At 44.3% G+C, this 21,018-nt stretch overlaps 2 protein-coding genes across 5 annotated transcripts in view; one reads left to right on the forward strand and one right to left on the reverse strand.

The window, feature by feature from the left end:
• Positions 1 to 2,656, reverse strand: part of CSTPP1 (centriolar satellite-associated tubulin polyglutamylase complex regulator 1) — a gene marked incomplete at its 3' end in the record, with an annotated part of 139,550 nt that extends 136,894 nt beyond the window's left edge. The window contains exon 1 of the mRNA XM_081021303.1: positions 2,440 to 2,656. The remainder of the gene's footprint in view (positions 1 to 2,439) is intronic.
• Positions 2,657 to 2,756: 100 nt separating this feature from the next.
• The window catches only part of LRP4 (LDL receptor related protein 4), a 97,645-nt gene continuing 79,383 nt past the window's right edge, over positions 2,757 to 21,018 (forward strand). For 3 of the 4 annotated variants that reach the window (XM_081020306.1, XM_081020307.1, XM_081020308.1), the window contains exon 1: positions 2,833 to 3,129. In XM_081020306.1, the coding sequence (XP_080876432.1) occupies positions 3,045 to 3,129 (85 nt within the window). In that variant the 5' untranslated portion in view covers positions 2,833 to 3,044. Of the gene's footprint in view, positions 3,130 to 21,018 lie in introns of all 4 variants that reach the window. The other variant, XM_081020309.1, reaches the window with a different exon arrangement.

The following is a 21,018-nucleotide window of genomic DNA, read 5'->3' on the forward strand; positions in this document are numbered from 1 at the left end:
CTGTATGGAGAAATATGTTACATTTGTATGTTACATTTTTAGGATTTGTATAGTTTATATCCTGCAATCGAGTACATTCTCATAAACAAAACTTACAATAACTTTGTAAGTACTAAAAATATTTCAACAAATTCCACATTAAAAGGGTGTTCAGTAACTTTTTTCTTGGATGCCTCAAGTAATAGTTATGAAATAGGCAAACTTGCTATTAAAATGTATGGAACAATGGCTGACAAAGACCTAAGACCCAAAATTCATGTGACAATCACAGATCAGAGTTCCAGTTGCCTACCTCAGCTGCCTGGCAACATTTACAATTGCAGAATTGTCTTCATTCCAAAGTTATCTCTGATGGTTTCACTTCATCAGAGTAGCCAGATGTACGCAAATTCTTGATTTCTATACAGAATAGCTGTTGTGGGTTCAGTAAGTAAGTTTTTATTTTCAGATTTTTGCTAAGACCAGAACCTCACACTTGATGAAACTTTAAATACAACAGATTTCTGAATTTAAAGCAACTGGAAGATGCAAGAGGGCAGGCTGCATGGCACACAGAACTATTCTCTCCAACCAACCCCTCACCATTTACCAGCATCTGCTGTCTAAGGCATCCATCTCTTTCTGCCTAAGGGTAGGGCTGGCCTTGTTAGAATTATTTTTAGGATAACTGACCTAGCATTAAAGAGAGGCATGAAATGCCCAGTGGTTTGCTAAGAAATTTCCTTCCCATAGATTAGTGGTCTGTAAGAGTTATGGGAAAGCTTGTGAACATTCCTCTTTTTTGATCTGGACTACAGTATTTCCCCTACTTTCTTCCCTATCTCATGGTACTTTGCACAATATTTTAAAAAACAAAAGCAGCCATGTTGTTCCATAACATCAAAGGAAAGACCAAAACCCACAGTCAAGCAATACTTTTATTAGGACCAACCAAAATGTCACATAATTTACAATATTTTGAGGAAACACAGATCCTTGCATGCAGCAAAGAGACGGAATGGGGAGATAGTGTTGTCAATTTAACAATACGTTTTTTGGAAGGGGGTTATTAGTCTCTATTAGTTTTTATTGTAGCTTTTTGTTGTTGTTCACTTAAAAAGTTATTTCTGTGCAATGGTGGCTTTGCACTAGTGGGGAGGGATTTCATCATAGATGTTTTGCCGATCCTTTTATCCACTGCAGCCCTTTGTGTTATATCCAACACTATTCTGCAGGCCCCCCCCCCCCAACCTCAAGTATTGAGTGAGAGAGGTATTGGTGAAAGTCAGGTACCCTGCCTTCAGGGGCAGATCTGCTATGAAACTAATGAATCTTAAGCTTCAGGGTCTTTAATCCCAGAGGGCCCCAGAAGCGACTTTAGCCCAGGCTGCTTTTAAAAAATGAATCTAGTAGGCCCAATCTGAGTCGCACAACTCATATTGATTATTTTGTTGTTGTTTATATTTCAACAATCCTGAAGTTTGAGAGTTGGTAGTGCAGATGTTGTAGAGGTGTGGTGATCTGTCATGGAACAACCCCAGAAGATATCAGGCATTACCTCATTGCTGGTTGTGAAGGGACCCCCCATAACAGTTCAAGCTTCAGGGCTCCAAAAATGTAGGTCTGCCACAGCCTGTCTTGCACGAGTAAAGTGCTTTCTGCTAGTGTAAAGCCACCATGGCATACAACTCACTATATCATTTAAAGTTTTATTGAACTAGCTTTAAAAGTGCCTATCACTTTCCCATTTTGATGAAGTACCAAAAGCAACCAGGAAGAGTATGTGTGCATCTTCAATACCTGCAAATTGAAATGAGTGATAATGTTATGCATCTGGACACAGTTAAGTGGAACTGCCGTGTCTGAGCTGAGAACAGGGATGATGTGTACATTTGCACCTGCTGATCAGCAAAGGGAGGGGAGTTGTCCTATATGGTGTGAGCGAGGCAGCGGTTTGCCACCAATCTGAGCACACTATGGGAGAAAACTTCCACTTGTGTTCAAAATGCTCTGAGCCTGTAAGGGGTGCAGGTGTGGGATGGCCTGGTGCTGGTGGTGATTTGAGAGCCAGTGTAGTTTTGTGGTTAGAGTGCTGGACTAAGATCTGGGAGATCAGGGTTCAAATCCCCACTCACCCATGAAGCCCATTGGGTAATCCAATTGGTAGGTTAGGCTGAGAGGCAGTCATTGCGTTGTGAGAGTTGTGAGGATGAACTGAGGAGGAGGCAAAGAACCAAGTACACCACTTTGAGCTCTTTGGAGGGAAAAGTTGGGATATAAATGCAACAAATAAATCATAATTTGAAGGGCTCTAACCCGGTGGTAGAGCACCTCCTTTGCATGCAGAGGGTCCCAGGTCCCTCTCCAAAAAGACCAAACCAGTTTAGGAGAAAAGTAGGTCCCGTGTAGGAAAAGATTGAAGACTGTTAGCGTAGTAGGGAGTCCTCTGAGTTAGACTACCTGAGTCAGTACATGGCAGCTTCTTCTGCTCTTCTGTGGGCTCTTGCTGAGGCGGGAAGGCGACGTCAAGTTGCCTTCGTCTTCTCCCTCTCGCAACTTGGGGAAACGTGCCCGGCCGTGTAGCCGCCGCCGCCGCCGCCGCTCCTGTAGGCAAGAAGCGAAGGCGGAGGTTGCCCCGTCGGGACTCCTCCTCCGAGGGCAGGGCCGGGGGCGGGCAGGCGGAGCAGGCAGCCGGAGGGAGCCCTAATCTCGCCGTCGCGCTCCTGCGGGGTGGAGAGAGACGTCGGCGCGGGGTCGAGTGAAGCAGCAGCAGCCGCCGCCGCCGCCGCCGCCGCCGCCGCCGCCGCTCCAACCAGAGCCAGACTCACCGCGAGCCACCCCGGCCAGTCCTGGCGCCTGGTGGTGGCGGCTGCTCTGAGGAGGAGGAAGGTCGCCCGGCCGGCACCGCGGAGAGAGAGAGAAAGAGGGAGAGGGAGGGACAGAGAGCCGCGGGCGCCGTGCAGCGAGACCACTCGGGAGAACTCAACTTTCTGCTCGCCGCTCGCCAAGCAGGGGAGAGGCTGCGTCGTGCAGGGGCTGCGGGAGCTGCAGCAGGGGTCGCCACCATGAGGCGGCTCGGGGGCGTCCGCCCGCCTCCTCCTCCTCAGCCGCTGTTGCTGCTGCTGCTGGGAGCCCTATTCTACGTGCGAGGTAAGCGCTTCCGAAGGGACACCCCCCCCCCCGCGGTTTCCCGCGCTGCTCTCAGCCGCCGTGCGCTGTGAACGAGACGCGGCCGCAGCGCAGGGCACTTGCGTCGGGGAAAGGCTCCTTTCTCTCCTTTGCCTTTCTGCCGTGCGGCGTCCCGCGGTCGAAGTTGCTCCGGGCTTCCCGACAGGCGCTCGGCCCATGCTCAGGCGCGCTCGTCTCGCTTCACGTTTCGGACCGAGCCCCGACTTGAGCTCTCGCCAGGAATCCCCGGACTCGGCCAGTGGCGTTTTTCTGGCCCTCATTGCGGGTGCGCCTGTGTTCTGCTTGTACAGAGCTGCTCCCCTTTTCCTAGACCTGCAGCCCTCTCTGGGCACGTACCTGGGAACAAATCCCGCTGAACAAAGCAGGACTTTTAAATAGCACCCAGCGCGATTAGGTTAGCGTTGCAGGGAACCCCCCCCCCTTTTCTTTGCTCCCCGGGGTCCTTGCCCTCGTGGCTGTGGACCAGAGAAACCTCGCAGTCTTCTCTCTCCTCCTCCCTTCCCCCACCCCTTTGTTTCTAAAACTAGAAGTGATGGCATCCAAGTTTGGGAGAGTTGGTGTGTCGGAGAGAGTTGCCTGTGTTCACTTGGCAAGGGCGGAAAGAGCACTCTGCACATGGTACAACAACTTCGCGTAATGATTTGCCCCCCCCCCTCCCGGCCAAATCCGGCACACCCTGCCCTAGCCGCTGGTGGCGGGGAGGTGCTCTGGGGCAAAGCCTGGCTGAACTCTGGCTCAAATTAAGCCCGCTCCCTCCACGCGCAGGAGCAGCTGGGTGGAGCGGCGGCGGCTTTGCTCATTTGCAAGAGGTGCTCGAGTGTTTCTGGCGCCGGCGCGCGGGGCATCCCGCCGTGCTAACTACCTGCTTTCTTCTTCCCTACTTGGCATTGTCTTTGTCCCATCCGTCACACGCACGCCTCGTTCTCCGGCGATTCCCGTCCTCCTCAGCCTTCGCAGCTCATATTGTGTAGAGCATGCATCTGTTCGGGCCGCTGATCGGCTTTCCTGTCCCAGCCCTTCAAAGGTTTCTTCTTGCAACCCAACCGGATCCCTGCAAAGCCACAGCAAAGGGATCTCCACTTCCTTCATGTACTCTTGCCTTGAAACATGCTTGCTCTCCCCCCACTCCTCCAAAGGGCAGCCGCCGCTTTTGATGCACATACGCCCACCTCCTCCCCTCTGAAGTTGATCTACTAAATTTATCCCTTTCTGTTCACCCCCCCCTTCTCTCTCTCCCTCCCTCCCTCTTTCTGTCTTCCCTGCTGCGGGTGAGAGACTGTGGCATTGTTAAATTCAGTGCTGGAAGGTTGTATGCGTGCAGGTTATTTCTAGCCTTCTCTTGCGTGTTGGGACAGCAGCCCTTCCTCAGCAGGAATGCAGCTGCTCTTCCTACCAGACAAGCCCCTTAAAGGTACAGACCTGCTAGGGTGGAATCTTAGGCTCCGTTTACTTTCTTTACCCTCAGATTTTTTGTGGTCTTGGGAGTGCTTTTATAGTAGTAGTAGTAGTAGTAGTAGTAGTAGTAATAAATGCTCAAAGTGAGCACTCATAATAAATGCTATGTTCGGAGCAGGAAAGCATGTGAAGAAGAAAACAGCAGCTTGCTCCCTGCCTGTTGCTTGGAAGGAAGACTGCATCTTAAGTGTTTTGCAGTGCTGTATTTGAAACTGATGTAGAAAATGTGTTGTGGTTAGTGGTTCACAGATGTGTGCTGAGCACATTATTGGTGCTCAATAAACAGTGGCAGAGTAATAGTAACTGTGTTCTTGGAGTGTGGGGGGGAGATATGCTCTGCTGTTTATTAATAAGTTGAAGTTGTTGTTTGGGGGGGGAGCGAAGTTTCCCAGATGTTTGTGGACAAGTTGACATTTTCTGTAGCAGGAAGTCAGAAGCATAAATGCATCTTCCTCTTCTTTTGGCTGCTGCCTGTGTAATTTCATCCACCTGTCTCTCCAGATGCTGATTGGGAGTTGCAGGAAGTCTCTGCCTTAGAAGTATTGGCTCCCATCATTCTCACAAGCATTGGCCTTGGGGCACAATGAGGTTGTGTTTAGCTTAAACAGTTCCTTTCTGATCAGAATGCTCCTTGCGCTCACATACACCCCCCCCCTTGCAGTGGCAGGAGCGATAGTTTGAAAATGCCGGATAGAACAGGCGGAACCTTAATTTATTTTTATTGCTAACCGGAGGAGTTTAAATTTCTCTGGCAAGTTCTGTGAGAGCGTAAAGGAACAATTTAAAGGCTAGACCACTGCCTAGATAGAGGAGTGGGTGGGATTTTATTTTGGCTCTTACCCAGGTGCTTCTATTTAATGTGTCCTGGCAGTTAATGACTGTTGGGGGGATGGTTTGCTGTAAAGTGTAGGTCATTTGTCATGCTTGCTTGTTAAGTGGCAGTGTGTTGATGTCTGCAGAAGGCACTTTTATGCCAGGTTGACTCAGGAATAGCAACATCCATAACTGAGGCTTCATTCCAGCATTATTCTCCTGAGTGTCCCTCTGGGGAAAAGTGCTGGCGTTTATGCCTGAATAAACAGTTTAGCACATTTTCTTCCACATATATGCATTCTGCTTCAGTTTTTCTACTCACTGATTTTAGTTTTATCTCCATTTGTTTCTGCTTCCTTGAAGCGCTGAAGTATGCTAGATGAAATAAAATAATAAAAATTAATTGGGAAAAATAATTTATGCTTAAATTTAGGATACTTGCAAGAGCTGGTGCCTCTTTGTTTTTATGAACAGTAGCTTCAGTGTGATTGTGAAGACAACTTCATATATTTAAAAGGTTAATAGAACGAAGGGCACAAGCAAATAATTTCAGATAAGAAACTCTTTCCTGTTTAATGTTGTGATACTGTACAGTGCTGTCAGGCTGCACCTTTATTTGTACGGCTTCTGAGTGTGTGTACACAGGATATCTGCTCTCCCTATTCCTATTCACAGCTTTTATGTGGTGTCCCTGTTGTGCTGCGCCATGCCAGTATCTGTGGGAAGATTTAGGTTCTTCAGAAGTGAGGCTACTGTGGCTCTGTGAGACCTGTTGGTTGGCCTTTGTGTGGTGCCATTTGTTCGTAATCAAGAAGTTTGTTAACATTGCATGCCTTCATGACTTCCACACCATGCCCCATAGTTATAATACAGTGGTACCTCGGGTTACAGACGCTTCAGGTTACAGACTCCGCTAACCCAGAAATAGTACCTCCGGTTAAGAACTTTGCTTCAGGATGAGAACAGAAATTGTGCTTCGGAGGCGTGGCAGCAGCAGGAGGCCCCATTAGCTAAAGAGGTACTTCAGGTTAATGATAGTTTCAGGTTAAGAACGGACCTCCGGAACGAATTAAGTACTTAACCTGAGGTGCCACTGTATAGCAATGATTCAAACAGAGTATAGCACACATACTGCTGCATCTTGTCAAGAATTTTGAATGACTGCCCCTTGACCTTAATTTAATAGTTAATCGTAGAGGGAAGTTGGCACTCCAATCAAATTTTTAAGAGAGCTGCTTGAACATAAGCACTTGTGGAAGTTCCATCCTCTGTCCTGGTAGTTTTTCTCTGTGACATGCGGTCACTCAGTATCATGAATGTACTAGCAAACTCCCAATTATTATGATAGGTGAGATGTTTGTGGAGGAGAGTTTTAAGGACTCCAAAGTGGAAAGGTCAGTGAAGACCAGGTCCATCCAGGTTCTGGCATGGAAGACCCATCTTAACTTCTGTTCATTGTTGTGCCCAGGTGCATCCTTTACCTTTTCTCGTAGGAGTTCATGAAAGCCATTCATTTGTGTGGAAGAAAGTACATTCATACCTTGGTTGCTGAACAGAATGCATTCCGGGAGTCCGTTCGACTCCTGGAACCATTCAAAAACCAAAGCACGGCTTCCAGTTGGCTGCAGGAGCTTCCTGCAGCCAATCGGACTCCGCGCCGTACATTGGGCTTCCAAAAATCGTTTGAAAACCGGAACACTCACTTCCAGTTTTCGATCATTTGGGAGCTGAAACGTTTGGCTACTAAGCCGTTCGAGATCCAAGGTTAAGTGCATTCAGAAACAGACACCTTCTGGAAAGGGTGCTAAATCTGTTTCCTGCACCATGTGATTTCAACAATGGAGAACCCTGCCTGCTTCCATCTGTGTACTCTCACCATGGTTTCCGTTTCTTGATCACACCAGAGTGTGAAAGAATATTGGGAACTGGTCTCCTAATGTTTGAATCTCTATATACTTGTCTGTATTATATATAGTATTATTACCTCCCGTAATAGTTAACTCGGGTGGTGAGTGCTAACAGGGTTGCAACCAAAATAAGGACACAGGAAACAAGGAGGAAAGTATTGGTGTGCCACAGGGAATACTGAAGTTTTCAGGTGTACAAAAAATCATTTTAAAAAGCCCCAAACCTAAGGCGGCATCTACTTACTCAGCCCCACAAAAACCTGCCGTATGAAGGCTGAACATGCTGTGTAGCCACAGAATGATGTGTGTTAGTTGGAAAAGAAAATCTGTATATGAATGGGGGAGGGCCTGACTAGTTGACTGGAACCCTGAACCAGGAGCATTCCTTCTGGAAATTGAGGACACAGTGCTATGTATGTGTGAGTGAGTGGTACAACATTTCCATATTTGGAGACTGAGACTCTTTTGGCAAGGTTCTCTGAAGTCTTCAGCGGATGTTCTTCTAAGCCCTGTTACCTAAAATTTGTTTAAGCAGCTCCTATCTGGGACCTTCAGCAGCCTATACATACCCTTTCCCTAGTGACCCATAGGAGCAGTTTTGGCCTACCTGTGCTAAAAAGTGGTTGCAAACTTTGGGGGCTCTCCTGAGACTATTGCAGATGATAGAAGAGGAAAGAAACCCTTAATTTGACGGTAGCTCTTTGCTTCAGCAAGTACTATGGCAGCTATCAAAAAGAAGGCTGATAAGATAAAAAGTTGTTATGTTGGTCCTGAAGTTCAGAATGCCAGATAATAAATTTACCAGTGTACATGTCTGGCTGGTATGAATTACCCCTGCCTTTGATACCTGAGATACCGTACTTATTTATAGGACCCATCCTATTCCTGTGACTATACTTTTTTAAAAAAACTTTTAATATTGAATTTTAAATTGCTGTAACCCACCCTGGAATCTGTTGGCAAAGGGTTGGCAATAAATTATGATCATGATGATGATGATGATATATGCAGCAAACCAAATTAATTGAAGGGTTCTGTTGATTGAACCCTTTTGATTTACCCCTTTAAGCAAGAAACAATGTAGAACACCTATATTCCTGCTTTTTCCTCTGAAAGGTCTCTTAGCTCTTTGGACCTCTGGATTCCCATTTGACTTTCTTTGTTCACAGAATTTTTTCCCCTGCTTATTCTACTTTAGAAATCTATTATAGGCAAGCAAATTTCTCCTGGGCTGATTGGAGATGAGTACTTTGAATTGTACTTAGAATTTACACCTTACCTTGTACGGACTGAAGTAATGGAAAATAATCTCTGTCTGGGAACTGAATAATGTAGTTTGGAGGTTTTTAAGCAGAAGTCTAGTGGTCATCTGCCACGGATGCTTTGCTTTGATTCCTGCAATGCAGGGGGTTGGACTAGATGACCCTAGGGGTCCCTTCTGATTCTATGAGTATTGTATAATGGAGTACTTCACAGAGGCAAACTTTTCTAATCTTTAAACCACTTGGTAGACTCTGAAAGGCTACTATTAGATCAGTTTGAGTTCACAGTTGTAGCTCCTTTTTAAAGACAGTTTTCCTAATCCGGATAAATTAAATTATTCCTGTACCATCTAGTTTAAGTTTTTAAAGGTTATTACACAGACAAAGCATGTGATCTGTAGTAGACTCAAAAGGTGGGGTGAAAAAAAATGGTGGGTGTAACATTCCCATCATTTTTAAATGAAAGGTGTTGCTAGTTTGCTGCAGGGTAATAATAGATATTTACAAATATTTTCAGTCTCAAACAAGTTACACTCCTCAATAAAAGTAATACCTATCTTCTCAGTTATGTGTTCAATAGCTTCTCCTCATCCTCAAAAGGAGGTGGCAAGTAACACAGTTTGTGAAAATGAGGCAGAAATGTAAATAGTTACACTTCTCTTTATGTTAGAATGCAGATTGTCTGGGATATTTATTATTATTATAGTTACTGTTTCTTTACTGACAGGTTTTGTTTGTTTGGAAAAATGCTATTCTAGGAAGCAAATAAAAAGGATTGGGGGAGGAAAACATGGAAGAAACAGGCCACCATTTACAAAAACTGCATGTGTGTGTGTGATGTACGGTATATTAAAAGGGTGTACACACATAGTATTAATGGCGAGGCAGCCTTATAATAAGCTTGGGAGATTGGATTACTGAAAAGCCCCACCAGCTGAATCTTGGTAGGAGATCAAATAAATTCTGAGGAGTTTCTCACAATTTGCTTTCCTTATATTCCTTTTAAGGGGTGACAACCATGAGAAACAGATACAAATACAGAAAGATTAATTGTCTCTATGTGTTTATATAAAACATTTCAGGTTATCAGAATTTTTGTTTTTACTCATTTAAAACTATTGTAGTGTTGCTCTATCTTTTTTTCTTATTTCCATGGAATACATGGAAACCCTTACTGGTTTTCTCTTTATGGGCATTGAAGTATGAAAAAAAGGTTCCCTTAATTGATGTGGGACTGAAACATACTAATTATGGTGCTCTCTCTCTCTCTCTCTCACACACACACACACACACACACACACACGCTATATCCTATGTAAAATAACAGACAATAATGCAGATTATACAGTGGAACAAGTGCTTTAAGACAGATACAATATGAAGCTTTGTAAAAATCCCTCCGTGAGATCTCATGTTTGTGTTTCCATGCGATTTTAAAAAAGCTCTTATTCTTTCTTCTTGCTGTGCAAACCTTTTATGCAAGTAGAAAAACTTGGCCATGCAAAAGTCATGGTTTTGAAGATTTAACTCTTTGACTGCCACTGCAATTTCATTTATTTATTTATTCATTTATTTCATAAAATTTACATACTGTTTGACTGTCAAAATAATTGAAGTGGTTACATTGCAATGTTTTGGTGTCGATCCCCCCCCCCCCCGCGCGCGCATGCGCAAATTTTGTAGTGCTTCAAGCGAAAACAAGGACTGGGAAAATAAAAGCAGTTCATAGAAGGATGGCAGGCACCGTTGCTGTATCTCTGCATACCTTTTATTGAGACTGCCACATTGCCTGCTGAGTATTTGGTGCCAATTTTTTAAGTACAGTGGAACCTCTCTTGTCGAACGTAATCTGTACCGGAAGAACATTCGACTTCCAAAACGTTCGACAACCGAGGCGCAATGGGCTGTCGGTAGTTTCCATTGAGAAAATGGAAAAACATGCAGCGGAAGCCGTTTGACCTCCGAGGCATGTTCAAAAACGGAAGCATTCACTTCCGGGTTTTTGGCATTCGGGTTCCGAAATGTTCGGCTTCCAAGACGCTTGAAAACCAAGGTTCCACTGTAACACATTCCATTACCCTGTGCCCAAACATTTCTGAACAGTTAAAAAAGTATACTCTGTTAAATATTTATTATTTTTCTAGTTTGTGAAAAGCCGGATGCGCATCTACACATGCTCATGCTAGAGTGGTGTTTCTTTTAGGAGTGAAATACAATTGGTGTAGATAATTTCACCACTATTGAGTTGTAGGTGACATGGGGACATAGCTGCAGTTAGGAACTCCCGCCCTCATTTTGCCACTTCTCTTGTATTCTCTTGTATTATGTTGTAAGCTGCCCAGAGTGGCTGGGGAAACCCAACTAGATGGGTGGGATATAAAACAATAATATAACAACAACAACAACAGTGCTGGAACAGATGCAGATTGCCTTGCTACTACTATCTCTCCAGATAAATAATATCCTGGATGCAGTCTAATTTTACAGAGGAAACCATGAACCTGTTAATAAATGTGCCTGCCAAATACAGATTAGATAAACAAAGATCTTTGCTAAATCCCCTTTCTATTGTTGTTTCTGTGGCTGTTCCTTTAATATTACTTAAGGAAATCTTTTCAGGAATATGATAAACCATTTCCTTTTTGAAAGTGCATGCCCTTTAAAAAGTATGCTGCTGGCTTCACCTGATGGAGGAGCCTTTGAGCTGGGCTTCTCTTGGCATTCAGCATACTCACACTGCATTAATTGGCATACTGTATTTGGTGGCTGTCTGCATTTCACACAAATCATGACAAAGAACACTAATTGCAGCTGTTGTCCATGAAGTTAATGTGTCTAACGGTTCGGCTTTTACCATTGAGTTTGCAGTATCTTTGGTTCACTGATATGGCTGTTTTGTTAGGCGTCGGTCTTCTATGGGATTTTGTTCCCTGTGCTGAGTGTTAGGGATATCAGTTTAATCCAGGGGTAGGCAACCTAAGGCCTGGGGGCCGGATCCGGCTCAGTCACCTTCTAAATCCAGCCTGCAGACGGTCTGGGAATCACTGTGTTTTTACGCGAGTAGAATGTGTCCTTTTATTTAAAATGCACCTCTGGGTTATTTGTGGGGCCTGCCTGTTGTTTTTACAGGAGTAGAATGTGTGCTTTTATTTAAAATGCATCTCTGGGTTGTTTGTGGGGCATAGGAATTCATTCACCCCCCCCAAAAAAAAAATAGTCCGGCCCCCCACAAGGTCTGAGAGACAGTGGACCGGCCCACAGCTGAAAAAGGTTGCTAACCCCTGGTTTAATCCCTCTTCTCCATCTCGACAAGAACAGAGTTTGCTAATATAGAAAGCGAAAGTAAAGTGTATTCCCTTCCACTACCATTGCTAGATTGTAATCCCGGGAATTATTGGTCTTGTTTGTTTTGTATAGAGTTGGTAAGAGCAAAGTAGTGCCCTTTTTGATTGATTGCTTGCTTGAATGTGGATGAGACCATACTTAGCTGTTCCTCTAGCATTTCCTTTGGAGTGGTGAGATGATCTATTTCATACATGGGGGTCCTAGGTAAAGGTAAAGGGACCCCTAAACAATTAAGTCCAGTCGCGAACGACTCTGGGGTTGCGGCGGTCATCTCGCTTTACAGGCCAAGGGAGCCAGCGTTTGTCTGCTTCTGCAGACAGTTTTTCCGGGTCATGTGGCCAGCATGACTAAGCCGCTTCTGGTGAAACCAGAGCAGCGCATGGAAACACCGTTTACCTTCCCGCCAGAGCGGTACCTATTTATCTACTTGCACTGCATGCTTTCGAACTACTAGGTTGGCAGGAGCTGGGACCGAACAACGGGAGCTCACCCCATCACGGGGATTCGAACCGCTGACCTTTCAATCGGCAAGCCCAAGCAGCACAGTGGTTTAACCCACAGTGCCACCTGTGTCCCGCATGGGGGTCCTAAGGTTGCTGTAAATCAAGTGTTTGTGATTGCTCCTCTCCTTCAACAACACAACTCTTTAAAAATGGTTCTAGGGCATGTGAAAGCATACTCATTTGATGATCCAGCATAGTCTAATTATACATAGTTAACTCTGTGAATTGATGGAGTGTAGTAGATTCTGTAGTTTGAAACTGAGTAGCTTCATTTACAGTGCCATCCTATACTCAGAAATAAGCCCCACTGAGTTCCAACGAAGTTTGGTCCCAGGTAAGCGGGTATAGGATTGAAGGCTCAACCATGCAAGTGTTTTTGATGACTAGAATTGCCAGTGTGGGAACAAATTTATTCCAGTGGAAAGCTTTATCATTGCCCCATTGCTAAGTAAGTTGCATCAATATTCGTGACCTTAGAATTGTAATGAACAATGTCGGCTCTTGCTGTTTTGTGGAAAGGTTGGCATTATGCAATTTCTTTCTAGGCTAAAGTCACACATCTATTTTCAGATGCTTTAATGACCTCCCTCCTCACAGTCCCCATGGATAAGTTACGGTTGTACTGCTTTAAATATCACCACAAACTCTCCAGTCATTGTGGAAGAAGGTTCTCTTTCAACCTGCCTGTGTTACCCTATAATTGGATGTGATCCTATCTCAATGCAGTTGGTGATGGTGTGTAACTCCTCTCCACCGTACTTTTCTGCCTCCTCAGCCACCATTCCTCCTCCCTATTGAAACCAGCCTGATACAGGGGGAAACCTTTTCAATTTCATAGATCCTTTAATAACTTTCTAAAATAGTACCATATGCATCAAGGCTGATGCACATGCATGCTTTTTGAAAGAGAGAAGGCAGTGAAATTTATTTATTTATTTGGTTATATATTGATATTTCTTTTCACATTTATTTTTTCTTTATTTTTCTTTTTTTGCATTATTCCTTTATAAATGAAAATCTTTCAATAAAAAAACTTTTTATAGTACATGTTGAACTTCATTTTTGTATTTCATATGTGTATATCCAAAGCATGAGGGTGGCTCAAAAAATGCTTTAAGTTGCATGTATGAAATCTGCTTTCTTTTATAGCCAGGGTTGGATCATAAATTAGTTCATTCAATTGATTAAAACATCTGCCCAGCTTGAATATGTGTTTGCACTGCCACTTCATGTCCCTTCCTTACAAAACATACAAAGGTTTTAAAATACTCCACCATACTGTTAACTCACATAAGATTACCCGTGGCTAATAAATAAATTTATCACTTGCTTTTCTTCCCTAGTTACATCTGCTGACAAAAGAGTCCAGTCAAGCGGTTTCTGACATCTGTTGTGTCATCGTTGTCTCCGCGAAGCTCCTAAATCTCACATAACCATCGCTGGTATTGGTTATACAGTTGGCCCACATCTTATGCAAGGGATTGGTTTCAAAGGTAACACGTATTTGCGGCAATTGTGTATAGCCAAAATCGTGTTACCCTTGGAACCACCCTGAGGCTATCCAAGCTAGGCTGCCTTCTAGAAGGCAGTTGGTGAGGGGAAGAGAAAAAGCACCCCTATCAGTCCTAGAGCTGGGGTGCCTTGCCCTGGAAGCAACAGCAAGAGCTTAAAAGCCATTTTCGTGCTGACTCCGCTCGTGGTTACCACAACAAGAGCTTTTAAGCTGTTGACCTTGCTTCTCAGGCTCATTTGACACACAGACTCTGGGACTGGTAGGGATGCTCTCACGAGATCATAGACCACACCCGCCTTGCCCACTTATAGTTGAAATAGTGTAGGTTAAATGTGCTCAAGGTGCACCCTGTTTGTTGATCAGAATAATGATCCTGTGAAAGCTGGATGGGTGATACACTATTGTGATTTACTTTAGGGAAATCCGGTGCTTATTGAATAGCAAACAGTGGGTGCTTTTTAAAAACCAAACCAAAGTGATCAGCACAGAAGTAGTCTTCAAAACACATCTACGGTACTAATCACCCAGCACACCAATTTATTCCTTGTTACTAAGATAGGCAAGAACTTTAGTATTCTTTTTGTAACTGGCTGGCAGTCCATCCCAGTTTATGGATTATTGTGTCCCCGTTGCATCATTGTTATTGTTTTAATATTGCATGTCTCATTAGTGTTCAGTCATAATCGGGCTAGCTCTCTGGTAGAGGGTGGTGACCTAGCTTTCCCTGGTTTCCTTCTTGCCACTCCTCTTTATGACCCCTGTTGTCTCTTTGTTTTCCCCTGTTAAATTTGTGCTGGTGATGTGGCATGTGTGCTGTTTTTCCAAATAGCCTGAAGTTGGCTGTAACCAAGAGCAGCAGTTAAATAGAGCCCAATTTCGCTGCTTCCTGGCGTTCAATTGTTTAACTCCATTTTCTGGATTTCTGCGGTTTTGATTTACAGAGAAGCAAACCTCCGTGGTGCCTCTGGGCATCTCTTAAAGCCATTAGAACAAGCTCCATTATTTTCTGGTGCTTAGAAATTCTTCTCTTCAGTCCGAGCATCCATCAAAATAATGTATTCCCTGTAAAGGCTTCTGGAAAATGTTTTAATGGGACCTTTTCACACTTGGGGACAGTTCTTGGATGGAAGAGAAATTGGGAGAAGAGGGAATGCGGGTCAGGCTCATAGAGGGTCTGACTCTGCCTTGCACTGAGCATTGACCTGTATCCTCTCTGCCTTTACCTCTGTGCAAGAGGGAGTGGTGTGAACAGAGCAGAACCAAAGCTGGCCACAAAAAGCGCTGGGAGGAAGAAGGGGAAAAAAGACCCCACTCTTGACAAAGAGGCAATTGTACAAAGGTGCCGTATAATTTATCTCCAGGAGTTTATTCCTGGTTGCTTTTCCTGGAAAGACCAAAAAACTGCCTTCCTCTACTCACTGTTTCCCTCTTCAAGGGATATGCTGGAGAGGAAAAAGAGAGAGAGGAAACATTTATTAGTGAAAGACCCATCTATCTTCCACTCTCCTTCTCATGCCTATGCTCTCCCCACTCCACTTGAAAGGGCAATGCCTTTGGCAGGAAACCTACTCTTGCTATTGGTCTGCCAAATGATTCAGTTTCTTTTAAGTCTTTGCCTCTTTCCTAGTTCAACTCTTCAAAGTTAAATCGGTCTTGGAAGAGTTGTTTGAGGAGGTCTGCTTGGTGTGCACTTGAGGTCATGGGAACTTTGTTCCCATTGGGTTGGATAAATTGTGCAGCAGATACTTATTTTGGTTAATATGGCATATGCGCAAAATGAGACACAGTCAATTTGCAATTTATACACAATTTAACTTGAATGAATTTAACTTCACATGCTTGACCTAAAAAAATTAAAGGGGACAGGCTTTTTGGGGGGGTGGGGGGAGGAACGTTGGCAGTCCCACCTGCCATTGCACTCACCTTGGGAGAGCGTTTGGATGTTCAGGGAGCATGTTCAGCAGCCTTTGGAGCGTGTGTGTGGCCTTGGGAGAGAGTTTAAAGGTGCAGGGACAGTTTCTTTAGACTATGCACGATTTTGGCATTTTGCGCTATCCCAGTACGTACGCCCTACATAAGTTGAGAGTCGAATATGCTAGTTAAAGGCAGTGCTGTTGATAGAAATCCATCTTGACATAGGGTACAGCAGGCATTGTCAAGGGTGCACCACAAATGCTGGGGTGCCTCTGAAATCTTCCCCTGCCATCTACAAAGCCTCTGAGCACACACGCATGCACACACACAATTACTGCCCCTTGGTCATGAGGTGGCAAGGGTATATACCCTTTTCTCCCTTTAAATTGACAATGAGCTAAAGGACGAAGTTGGAAGAGTGTTTTTCCAAGGCCAGGTTAATTTGACTGGATCTTACTTTTACCCACATCCCTTAGAAAAGTGTGTATATACACACTTTGTCTCTTTCAGTCTTGTGGGGAAGACCTGATCTAGGGGAGGAGGGAGAGGGGAGAGGAAGGGCCAGAGGTGGGGAGGGGAGCCCATAGCACTCACTCGAAAATCCAAATATGCGCATGGGCCAGAAATGGTTGGCAACTCCTGGGAGATGCAGAGTTGACATTCTGGCAATGTGGGAGCATTTATTTATTCTCTTCCATCTGTTTTCATATATGTTCAGTCATAGCCTTTAAGAAAGGATTAGTGTCAGCGCAAAGTGTTTTTTTGAGAGGAATAAGAGGGAAGGAAGTTCAGAGAGAGAAGGTGTTGTGGAAGAAGATGCAAACTTAGCAGTGAGGGACAATTATAGAGGTGCCTCATCAACAAAGAGAAGAAGGAGCAGAGGTGTTGGCAGGAGCCAGTCTGTCTTCAGGCACAGAAGCGCTAGAGCTTGAAGAGGAAGATTGAAACTGTAAGGCCTGAGTGGCAGGTGTGAGATGCGCTTTGCTGATTGCATATTGAAGTGCTAGATGAAGGGGTGCAAGGCATCAACGGAGGGGAAGTGGAAGGGAAAGGGTTTTAATGCTTTGCATTGAGGACAGATGCTGGCAGAGTTTTAATTGGGGTGGGGAGAGTATAGAAACATACTCAGAATTTTGATTTGGTTTTGTATTTGCCACTTTCCCAGCCACAAAGCTGAGAACAAACTGGCTCACGGGAAGAGGCAAGTATTAAAAATAGGAAACCACATAATAGAATATGTAAGAGAGGCCATATCCACACAGGTCAGACCATCCTGTGTTAGGGTGCTAAAATATCAACAACCCAGCCAATGGTTTTGGTGACTGATTTCCAAGAAGCTGAGATCAGGGAGCACATGACAGAGGGCTGCAGAGTACAATGAACAGGGAAGGTAATTTAAAAGTTAAATACATGAGAGTAACTGCTCCAGCATTGGTTCAGAATTAGATTGTGTTTACTACATCAGTTCTGTGTGTTTTGTTTTCTAGTGGAATACACAATCTGCGCATAATACCATATTTCATCATTAATATTCTAATACAGTTTTTAAATACAAAAATGGTTAACACTGTAAGTAAAATGTTTATTCTATTTAACAATATTTTAAAATGTATGGTGCTGTAACAAGGAGTATAGTTTTAAATAATAATAAAAATTGTTGCTATACTGGCCAGTTGTATGATTTGAGTATGGCTAATTTTATTTTAATGTATAATGTTTCTCACCATAAGGTTTCAGAGTGGGTTACAACAATCTAATAATGCAATTAAAAACAAGTAAAATAGTTTATACAATTTACGACATGGTTATTAGTTTTAATGTTGCTTTGTTTTTACCATTGGGGGGTGGCTTTGGATTATGAGCTATCACAAGCTAATTTAATTTTATAATTAGGTATTACCATTACCAAATTGTCCCTTAATTGCTAGCAAAGGCCATGTCAACAAGCCACACAAAGTTTAACAAAACAAAAACAAGCCACATGGATGAACTAACGACACAGTACAATCAGACTTGGAACAAGGAACGTCCTAGACACCCTTCTCTGTGTCTGATTATATTGTACGTTCATATACAACCGGCTTTCACGTATTCCTTGTTATAAGGGCTCCAAGAACAGAAAGAAGGAACTATTTTGTTTCTTTCAATACAATTCTGAGTAGTTGCAGTGTGCACATGCACACATGATGCAGTGCTCCCCACTCCTGCACCATTTCAAAGCATGTTGGGAATCATTCATTTTGCACCATGTTCCTCATTGAAACCTCCCAGCACATAGAAAGCTCATGCATCCGGGGAAAGGTTAGCATAGAAGATGATGCAGCATGCACTGCTTCGTGTTTGAATCAGCTCTGAGGCTGCATCCCCATGAGCCTACCACTCTTTCAGTCTTCATTGTTTTGGCACATAGTAGACATCTCTCAGCCATTCTGTCTGTATTAACCACAAGGAGAAAAATGAAAGCTAAACTTTGCAGATAAGTGTATCAGAAAATGTTTAAATACATATTTTTATGAATCCCTGACCCAGGTGGAAGTCAGGGTGGTGGACACAAAAAGGTCAGAGCATAGATCAAGGACCTTTTCACCCTTACTGGGTTTTACAAATCCTGTCTAGCTATTCCCTTCCCATGGTGGCCATGGTTGCCCACTGTGAAAACAGGATGCTCAACTACATAGGCGATTGGCCTGGTCCATCAGGGGCTTCTTAGATTTAAAAAGACCCTTTAAATAAGATGCAGAGTCATGTAGAACCCTACATGACTAATTGATTCTAATGTGCCCTGTATCTCATGGAATTGTAGAGGTGGAAGGGCCCACGAGGGTCATGCAGTCTAACCCCCTGCCATGCAGGAATCTTTCACCCAACAAGGGGCTTGGACCCATGGCCCTGAGATGAAGAGTCTCATGCTCTACCAACTGAGCTATCCTGTTTCTCTTGTATATGCAGGCCCCATTCTGTAATGGGCTGAGAGGGCATTTTAATTGTTAATAACCCCCCTTTTGAAAGTGCCATAGGTAGCCTCACACCACAAATCAAACTTCAATGGTTGATGTTCTGGCTAGAACTGCAAAGCATTTGCAGGCAGCCAAAATGCAGTATTGGATCCTGAATTTCCAAGGGCGTACTTTTATGATTTAGGGATGCTTTTAGTTGTTTCCAAGATTGATTCATAGAAGTTATCGTGAAGTTCTTGTTTACACATGCTTGGTATTGCGTGGGGTGTTAGCTACATTCCTTGCTTACTATCTTGGATCATTGCTATGCTACTGTGTTTGCTTGCTGTGAAACACAAACCCCACCTACACCTGCCTGCTCACCTGTGGAAATCGCCATGCTAGTATATTACATAGGTGCTTCTTTCGAGATGAAGTTGCAGCAAGTTTCCTTATTTTCATTCTGGTTCAGCCTTGGGTTTAAACCCATTTGATAGTGTAAACAGATTAAAGTGAGTTAGAGCAGTTGGGTTTGTTAAGTCACAATAAATGATCATGTAAACAAGCCCCCCAATCGGTTGAAAACATGGCCTTTGGCAAGTGGGAAGAATGACGGACTAACTCGCACTGAATGTGGCCGCTTATCCCAAGCCAAGTACTGAATGTTTAGGACTCCTGGGGAGTGTTTAGAGGGGGTCACTGGGGAGATTATTCAGATTTTGAAGTGGTCCTCATTGAGCACTGGCTGACTCCCACACCCCTTTGAGCTGCCTGCCTGAATGGACAAGAGCACTCAGAAGCACTTGCTACTTAGCAGACAAAAGGTGCTGTGCACACTTTCCCCACCCCCTTATCCTTGCCGTGCTATTGGGGCTCTTGTGCTTGGTGCCCTTTCTCTGCTTTGATTGGGTGCTCGCCCAGTGATTTGCTCAGGGAACAGACTCCGTAAAACCAACAATACCGGCTGTGCTGGAGGTCTCCGGTGTGGAGGGAAACACTCCAAAAGGAACTGTGACTTCTCATGGAGCCAGCTGATAAGAGATTTTGAGGCAGACCCTTTTAAAGTTTTGTGGTTACCGTTTTATAGATATCATCAAGATCTGTCGTGTGATTCTTCACATTTAGGAAACATGCACAATCACATTCCTCCAAGTTAGGAAAATCGGAGTTGCTTTGTTTAGCAATGAAGCACCTCAGTCTAGCAGGCTGCACCCCTTCCTGGCTCTTGGACAGACCCTGATCCACTCAGGTCTTTCAACGTGGTTCCTCCGCCCCATCCCAGTAGCCTCACATGCAGCTACCTGGGCACTTCAGGGGCAGTGCTGAAGTTCTTGCCAGTCTCCTCTTCTCCTGTGGCCAGGAGGAGATGAAGGGAAGTGTTGGAGCTAGCCAGGAAGTAAGGTAGCTGGTCTGGTTAGTCCATGTCTGATGGCTCCTCGGGATCATTGGCAGGATGGAGATCTGCTGGGGGTGGGATCCTGCTCCTCTTGCTCTTCACTTGAGGAGACCTCAAGTTTGAAATCTGGGTAGGGCTGGATCCTGGCAGGCACATACACATCTTATTGAATCTCTCCAAGTGAACATAGAAGCAAAACAAAAACAAAGATATAGATGGAAAAGCAAGGGAACTGAGTCTCATGGTTTTAAGGTCCTCGGTAGAAAAGCGCAAAGGAAGCGAAATGTCTGCTGTAGAATAGAAACTTGGTTGAAACCCACCTAACAATCAAGACAAAGTACAGTAAAATTGGAAAGGACTAAGACACCATACAGGCCCTGTTCCTTAGGCCTTTCCTGCACATAAACACATGGAATCCTGAATGCAGCCCACATAGTGCCATCCTGCGAACCTAGAAGAGTGAGAAATCAGTGTTTCTGCCTCCTGTGCCACGATGATACACAGAAAACTGGGCAGAGGGGAGCTGGCAAGCTAAGCTTTGCTTCTGCAGCAGAATCTCAACATTTTTTTCATGGCAAAAACCAGGGGACGCCCTGCGCTCTTCTCCCATGCCTTCCTCTTGGAATTTCCTGATTGGGTTAAATATATTTTCCTCCCTTTTCCTGTTTTTTGTATGAATAAACTAATCCCAATCTTGCCTGGCATTGATGAGGGGGTGAAAAAGAGAAAAGGCATCAAAACTAAACATCAGTAGTTCTGCTTGTGTGCTGCTTCCCTCCTTCCGTATTTTGATTGCTTCTCCTCCT

The sequence above is a fragment of the Podarcis pityusensis genome (genome assembly GCF_964106645.2).
Source record: "Podarcis pityusensis genome assembly, chromosome: 1".
Taxonomy (NCBI): domain Eukaryota; kingdom Metazoa; phylum Chordata; class Lepidosauria; order Squamata; family Lacertidae; genus Podarcis; species Podarcis pityusensis.